The sequence below is a fragment of the Grammomys surdaster genome, unplaced genomic scaffold (assembly GCF_004785775.1).
Source record: "Grammomys surdaster isolate TR1022 unplaced genomic scaffold, NIH_TR_1.0 126313, whole genome shotgun sequence".
Lineage (NCBI taxonomy): Eukaryota > Metazoa > Chordata > Mammalia > Rodentia > Muridae > Grammomys > Grammomys surdaster.
Genome location: NW_021621113.1, coordinates 2,484,592 through 2,491,544, shown reverse-complemented (window position 1 = coordinate 2,491,544; position 6,953 = coordinate 2,484,592). Strand labels below are relative to the sequence as shown.

Sequence of the window (6,953 nt, the reverse complement as noted above, 5' to 3'; positions counted from 1 at the left end):
CTTTCCCCTCTCTCTCTTTCCCCTCTCTCTCTTTCCCCTCTCTCTCTCTCTCCTTCCCTCACCCTCCGTTTTTTCCCCCCTGTGGTACTGGGGATTGAACAATGTATCATGCTTGCTAAGCAAGGTCTCTACCACTTAGCTACATCCCAGCCCTGCGTTTCTCTGCTTTAATAATCTGAGTTAGGGATGGGAAGGTGGCTCACTCAGTAAAGTGTTTGCCACACAGGAATGCAAACTTGAGTGTGGATCCCTAGCGACTACATAAACAATCATCATCACAGTGTGGTGGCATGCTCGTGTAATTATAGCACGGGGAAGCAGAGACAGGAGGTTCGTGGAACTCTAGCTAGTCTTCCTGAATCAGTGAGCTCCAGTTTAGTGAGAGACTTTAAAAAAAAAAAAAAAAAAAAAGGTAAAGGGACCAAAGAGATGGCTCAGTGATTAGAGCACTGGCTGCTCTTGCAGAGGGCCCAGGCTTCGTTCCCAGCACCCACATGGTTGTTCGAAATCATCTGTGACCCCAGTTATAGGCGATGTGACACCCTCTTGTGTACTCCAGTGGGTACCAGGCTCACAAGTGCTGAACATACATGCATGCATACATGCAGGCAGGCAGAACGCTCATACATGAATAAATCATCATCATCCATGTATATGTACATACACAAACACACATACGTGTAACACAACCACAAACCTCACAACCACAAAAAATTCATGAAAGGAAATCTCTTCAGACAACTCTACCATATTAAGAACTCATGGCCCAGTGAGATGGCTCAGTTGGTAAAGCCCGTGCTACCGAATGGCCGAAGCCTCAGTACCTGAATTTGATTTCCAGAACCTAGAAGAACTCCAAAGTTGTCCTTTGGCTTTGACACTTGTGCCATGGCACATGTGCACACACACACATGCACACACACACTAATAATAATAATTCATAATAATATTTTAAAAAAATTATTCTAAAAGTACTATTTTGGTTTGTAAATAATGTATAGATTTATGTTAAGTTATATAAAAATGTTTACTGTGTGGTTCAGTGGGTAAGGCACTTCTATCACACCTGACAACTAAGTTCAATCCAGAGACTCACATGGTGGAGAGAACCAGTTCTTGAAAGTCGTCATCTGACCTTCACATATGTCCTGTGACACACATGTACACACAGGCACATACTAAATAACAGGTAAATAGATTCACTGGTCTAGACCTCACAGAGGTGCAGCTGTCTCTGCCTCCAGGATTAAAGGTGTGCACCACCACACCCTGTATATACATATTTAAATAACTTTCTTTTCCTTAGAGACCGTGAAGTAGGAGATACTCTTTTGGTGCTAAAGCTTTTCATATTTCCATGTTAGCTCATACCAAATCTCATATGGTTTGATATATTTCTCTGCTAGAAGACAACGATTACCCTGTACAAATGTTTTAAATGTCAGATTAGAATCACCATTAATCTAGATACTCAGCATCTACTATTAATAGCTGAAACCTGCTGAGTCCAGTCAGGGGCTGGGTCTGACCTGTCTCCAGTACACCTCCTTTCTAGTCTGTATCAGGTTCCCTGATGACTGGAAACTGAACTCAGGTGCTGGAAACTTTGGGAGAGCATTGTGTGTACTGAGCCAATCTCTCCAATCCTCATTTAAAAAAATAAATCTTTTTTAAAAGATGTGTATGAGTGTTTTGTCTGCATGTGTGGAAATGTAGTGCATACTTAGGCCTGGTGTCCTAGTAAGCCAGAGAGGGTCCTGGGTCTCCAGAAACTGAACTGAACCCAGGTCCTCTGCAAGAGCAGCTAGTGCTCTTAACTGCTGAGCCATCTTTCCTGCCCCCATCTAACTTTTTAACCAGAGCATTTCATGAGCTCTTAACTCATGTGATCCTCACTTTCAGCCCCATGAGTGGCATCCCCATCAGTGGTAAAGCAGCAGCAGGGATAGCAGTTGTGATGTGAGAAAGAGCTACAGCATTGGTTATTTAAACCAGTGTCCATTCCAGGTGGTCAGGTTTGCCGCGGCCTGCACAATCCCCGTTAAAACAGGTCCATCATGTTTAAGTTTGCTCTGAGATACTTGGCTAATAAGTGATAAAGTTATTGACCGAACCAGGATTAGGACACAAGCCTTCTCACGCCCAGTGTGGTCCACTTCCCTTCCAATCCTTGGTCAATTAAAATAATGTGTGCAAAAATATTGATAAACTTATATTCAGGATTATATTATTTTCTTCTAGTAAAGTATATTTAAAAAAAAATACATAAAGGCGGCTGGAGAGATGGCTCAGCAGGTAAGAGTACTGTTTTCTCTTCCAAAGGACCCGGGTTCAATTCCCAGCACCCACACGGCAGCCCAAAACTGTCTGTGGTTTCAGTTCCAGGGGATCATCTGACACCCTCACACAGATAGACATGCAGGCAGAACACCAGTGCACATAAAATAAAAAGTAAAAACAAAACATTATTCTCTGACGTCCATATCGCCACCAAAGCACACATATGTCCCCCTGTATACACATTGATAATAATAATAATTCTTTAAAATCTTTAAAGCAGGTTGGCACAGTATTTTCAACTTTAACTCTGGGAAGGAATGGGTTAATGGATGTGTGGAATTAAGTGTGTAAGAGTAGTAAAAAAAAAAAACAACCAAACACCCATTACAGCCATTATTTAGAGAAAGCTGATACCCAGTGTATGTGGTGTACGTTTATTACCGGCACTTGAAGAAATTAGCCGTTAACTTGAGTTTAATGCTTTGAGCATCTTAAGTGTATGAACGGGTCCCTAAAATTGCAAACTGACCCCGTTTTGAACATTTATTTTCATCACTCTTTAAATCCCTGCAGATTCACCAGGCATGCAAACTCATCTGCAGGAAATGCAAACGCCATGTGACTGACCTCACAGGGCAAGTGGTGCAGGAAGGAACCAGGCGCTACCGACTGTGTAACGAGTGCCTTGCTGAAGTGGGCATGGACAGCCTCCCTGTGGACCTCGAAGCTGAGCCACGCCGTGCGTCCCCGGCTGATGGAGAGAAGGATGGCCGGTGGCACCTGAGCGAAGGAGAGAATCGAGCCTATGTGGAGATTGTAGAGGATGGGTCTGCCGATCTGGTCATACAACAGGTGGACGATAGCGAGGAAGAAGAAAAAGAAATAAAACCCAACATCAGGTAGCCTGAGGTGCAACCTGACAGAGCTGGCATGCCTGCAGTTTACACAGGCGTCCCGTGTCTCTCCATGGGCAGAGCCCGGTTAATGGGATTCTCCTGACTTAGAAGCAACCTGATGTAACTTGCATGCTTTCGGAATCGGCCACTGTATCCACGCTGAACTTTGTTGCGGCACTGGGAAGACCTTGCTTGCGTTGGCATGATGGATGACCAGTTACCCTTCCTGTTATTACAGGTACCATTTTCTTTAAATATTGGAAAAATCTATTTAGCAAACTTTTTTGACTAAAATATTTTAAATAAACCTATCATAAAACTTTGAGACAATCTTTTTTATTTCATTTTTATTTATTTGTTTTGTGTGTGTGTGTGCGCGCGTGCACACATGCTAGGACACTTGTGAAGTCAGAAGAAAATTTGTAGAAGTTGATTCTCTCCTTGTGTACGGTGGAATTGAGGTCATCATGCTTGCTGGCAGGAGATTTTACCCTCACCTGTCAATAAACCCGTCTACAACAATTTAAACTGTTTTGAAAGCACATATGTTACAATACTGAATCTCACAGGGAACCATATAAGACTGCTCTTAGGAGTCTGGCCAGCCAGGCGGTGGTGGCACACGCCTTTAATCCCAGCACTTGGGAGGCAGAAGCAGGCAGGAGTTCCAGGACAGCCTGGTCTACAGAGTGAGTTCCAGGACAGCCAGGGCTACACAGAGAAACCCTGTCTCGAAAAACCAAAAAAAAAAAAAAAAAAAAAAGGAGTCTGCCATCCGTCTGCAGGACCTAGCATCAAGTCTCTGGGCTGGAGAGATGCTCAACAGTTAAGAGCACTGGCTGCTCTTCAGAGGACGGAATATTTGATTCCCTGCACTTACATGGCTGCTCACAACTCTCTGTAACTCTGTATCTATGGGATCAGACACCTACTCTGGCCTCCATACACACCAGGCACTGCAGTGTAGATGTTCATGCAGGCAAAACATCTATCATACACATAACCTTTTAATCCCAGCATTTATGAGGTGGAGGCAGGCAGGGCTCTGAGTTTGGAGGCCGGCCTGGTCTCCAGAGTGAGTTCCAGGACAGCCAGGGCTACACAGAGAAACTCTGTCTTGAAAACCCAAAAGGAGAAAAAAAAAAACACAATTTTTGTAAGTCTGAGATAATTTATAACACACTTCCATTATTTTAAGTGGTTTAGGATTCTGACTGAAAGCTAATATGCCTGAAATAGTTCATAGTTGAATTTTGTTTCGCTTTTTGAGACAGGGTTTTCCTGTGTAGCCCTGGCTGTTCTAGAACTCTATCTGTAGACTGAACTTTCCTCAAATTCAGAGATCCCCCTGCCTCTGCCTCCTGAGTGCTGGAATTAAAGATGTGTACCACCACCACCTGGCCATAGTTACATTTTTTTGTCATTAAATTAATACTCTTGAGTAGCTGGAAGGAGCGGTTAAGAACACTGCCTACTCTTTCAGAGGAGTCTGATTGATAACTCCTATTCAAAGGACCTGATGTCTCCATCTTTGTTTCTGTGGGTGTTGCATGTATGTGGTACAAAGATATATGTATGCAAAAACAAAACGAAAAAAATTCCATGCCTATAAAAATACATCTTTCTAAAGAAATTAAATTTATGAGCTAATTTGTAAGTGGTGGGACAGTGGAGGTGATGCAGAGATGATTCAGTGGAAAGCAAGTGCTTGCCATGCAGGTGTAAGGCCCCACATTTGGTCCTCAGAACCCATATAAAAATTCAAACATGGCTGGTCCATATGTACCCCCAGTGCTGCTCGAGCAGATCCCTAGAAATAAGTTTCAGGTTCAGTGAAGAATCCCTGTCTCAAGAACTCAGGCGGAGAGTGATAACCTAGCATTGACCGTTAGCCTCCACATGCACATGTGTGTACTTCTACACACAAGTGTGTGTATACACAAACTACGGCTCAGTGCTTGCTCTGTAAGCCTGAAACCCTGAGTTTGAATTCCCAGAATCCATAAAAAAGCCAAGCATGTGTGTGGGTGAATACATGTGGAGCTGTAAGCTTTCTGGGCTAGTCAGCCAAGCCAAAATGCTGTGTTTCCAGCTCTCCTAGAGAGCCTATTTCAAGGCAATGAGACTGAGTTGGTGAGGAAGACTGTGGACATCCTGCTCCGGCCTCCAAACACCTACACACCACATACATATACATAAGTAACAGTAAGTTAAAACCAGGAAACACTGCTAAAAGTCAAGTTAGTCTCTGAAAACCCTTCAAAAGAATCCTTTTCCTCTCTTTAAAAATAAACTGTATCAGGGTAGTGTACATCATAATCCCAGCACTTGGGAGACAGAAGTAGCCAGATCGATGAGTTTGAGGCTAGCCTGGTCTACAACCAAGTTCCAGGACAGCTGAGATTACATGGAGAAACCTTGTCTCAAAGAGCCAAACAAAACATCTAAAATTAAAAAATAATAACCTGGAGACGGAACTGAAGAAGTAGCTCAGCAGTTGCTAACACTTGCTGTCTTGCAGAGGACTCAGGTTCCAGCCCTCACTTCCCCACTACCAACCATGTGCAACTCCAGTTCTAGGGGATCCTCTGCCCTCTTGTGGCCTCTATTGGCATTGCATGGTGCACTTATGCTGGCAAAACACTCATTCACATAAAAAACACACAAAATAAAAATATTGAAAAATTTTGCTTTGGAATTTTGGGCTGGACCATGTACCACTGACCTGGAACATTCATTATGTTGACCAGGCTGACCTGCCCTAAACTCACAAAGATCTGCCTGCCTCTGGAGTGCTGGGATTAAAGGTGTGTACACTGTGCCCTGCTCTTTAAGAAATTTAAAAAAAAAAGCCGGGTGGCGGTGGTGTTGCACACCTTTAATCCCAGCACTTGGGAGGCAGAGGCAGGCGGATTTCTGAGTTTGAGGCCAGCCTGGTCTACAGAGTGAGTTCCAGGACAGCCAGGGCTACACAGAAAAACCCTGTCTCGAAAAAACAAAAATGAAAACAAAACAAAAAAAATTAAAAAAATAAACAGGAGACTTACCAGTTTTTAAGAATAATTTCTAGCCTTGTGTGGTTACCCGTACCTTTTTTTTCTTAAAGGTTTATTTTTTATTTTATGTGAGTGTTTTGCCTGCATTTATGACTGTGCTCTCTGTGTGGGCAATGCCTGTGAAAGAATGCAGCTCATCACCTGGAAATGGACTTTCAGTTAGTTGTTAGCCACCAGGTAGGTGCTGGGAATTTCACCCAGATGCCCTCTACAAGATCAAGTGCTTGGTTGTTTTTGTTGTTTTCTTGAGACGGGGTTTCTCTGTAACAGCCACGGCTGTCCTGGAACTTGCTCTGAATACTAGGCTGGCCTTGAATTTACAGAGATCTCTCTGCTCTGCCTCCCAGTGCTGGGATTAAGGCGTGTGCCTGGCTCAGCAAGTGCTCTTAGCTGCTCAATTATCTTTCCAGCCTCACGCCTTTTCATCTCAGGACTCAAGGGAGACAGAGGCAGGAAGATCTCTGCAAATTGGACACCAGTCTGGTCTACATATTGATTTCTAGGCAAGCTAAGGCTACACAGTAAGATCCTATCTAAAACAAAAGGCATCATTTTTAACATTTATGTCATGAGGCTGAGTGATAGTGGTGCATGCCTCAAGTTCCAAGCACTTAGGAAACAGAGGCTTGCCTGGGATCCGAATGTTGTTTTACAGTGTTCCTTCTGCCTGAACACCAGCAATGTCCACCGCAGTGCTACCAGTAGTTGAAATTGCCTCTTC

At 43.6% G+C, this 6,953-nt stretch overlaps 1 protein-coding gene across 1 annotated transcript in view; it reads left to right on the top strand.

Moving 5' to 3' along the window:
• The window catches only part of Zbtb8a (zinc finger and BTB domain containing 8A), a 16,894-nt gene extending 13,393 nt beyond the window's left edge, over nt 1-3,501 (top strand). The window contains exon 4 of the mRNA XM_028759854.1: nt 2,854-3,501. Within this exon, the coding sequence (XP_028615687.1) occupies nt 2,854-3,183 (330 nt within the window). The 3' untranslated portion in view covers nt 3,184-3,501. The remainder of the gene's footprint in view (nt 1-2,853) is intronic.
• Nucleotides 3,502-6,953: the final 3,452 nt, after the last annotated feature.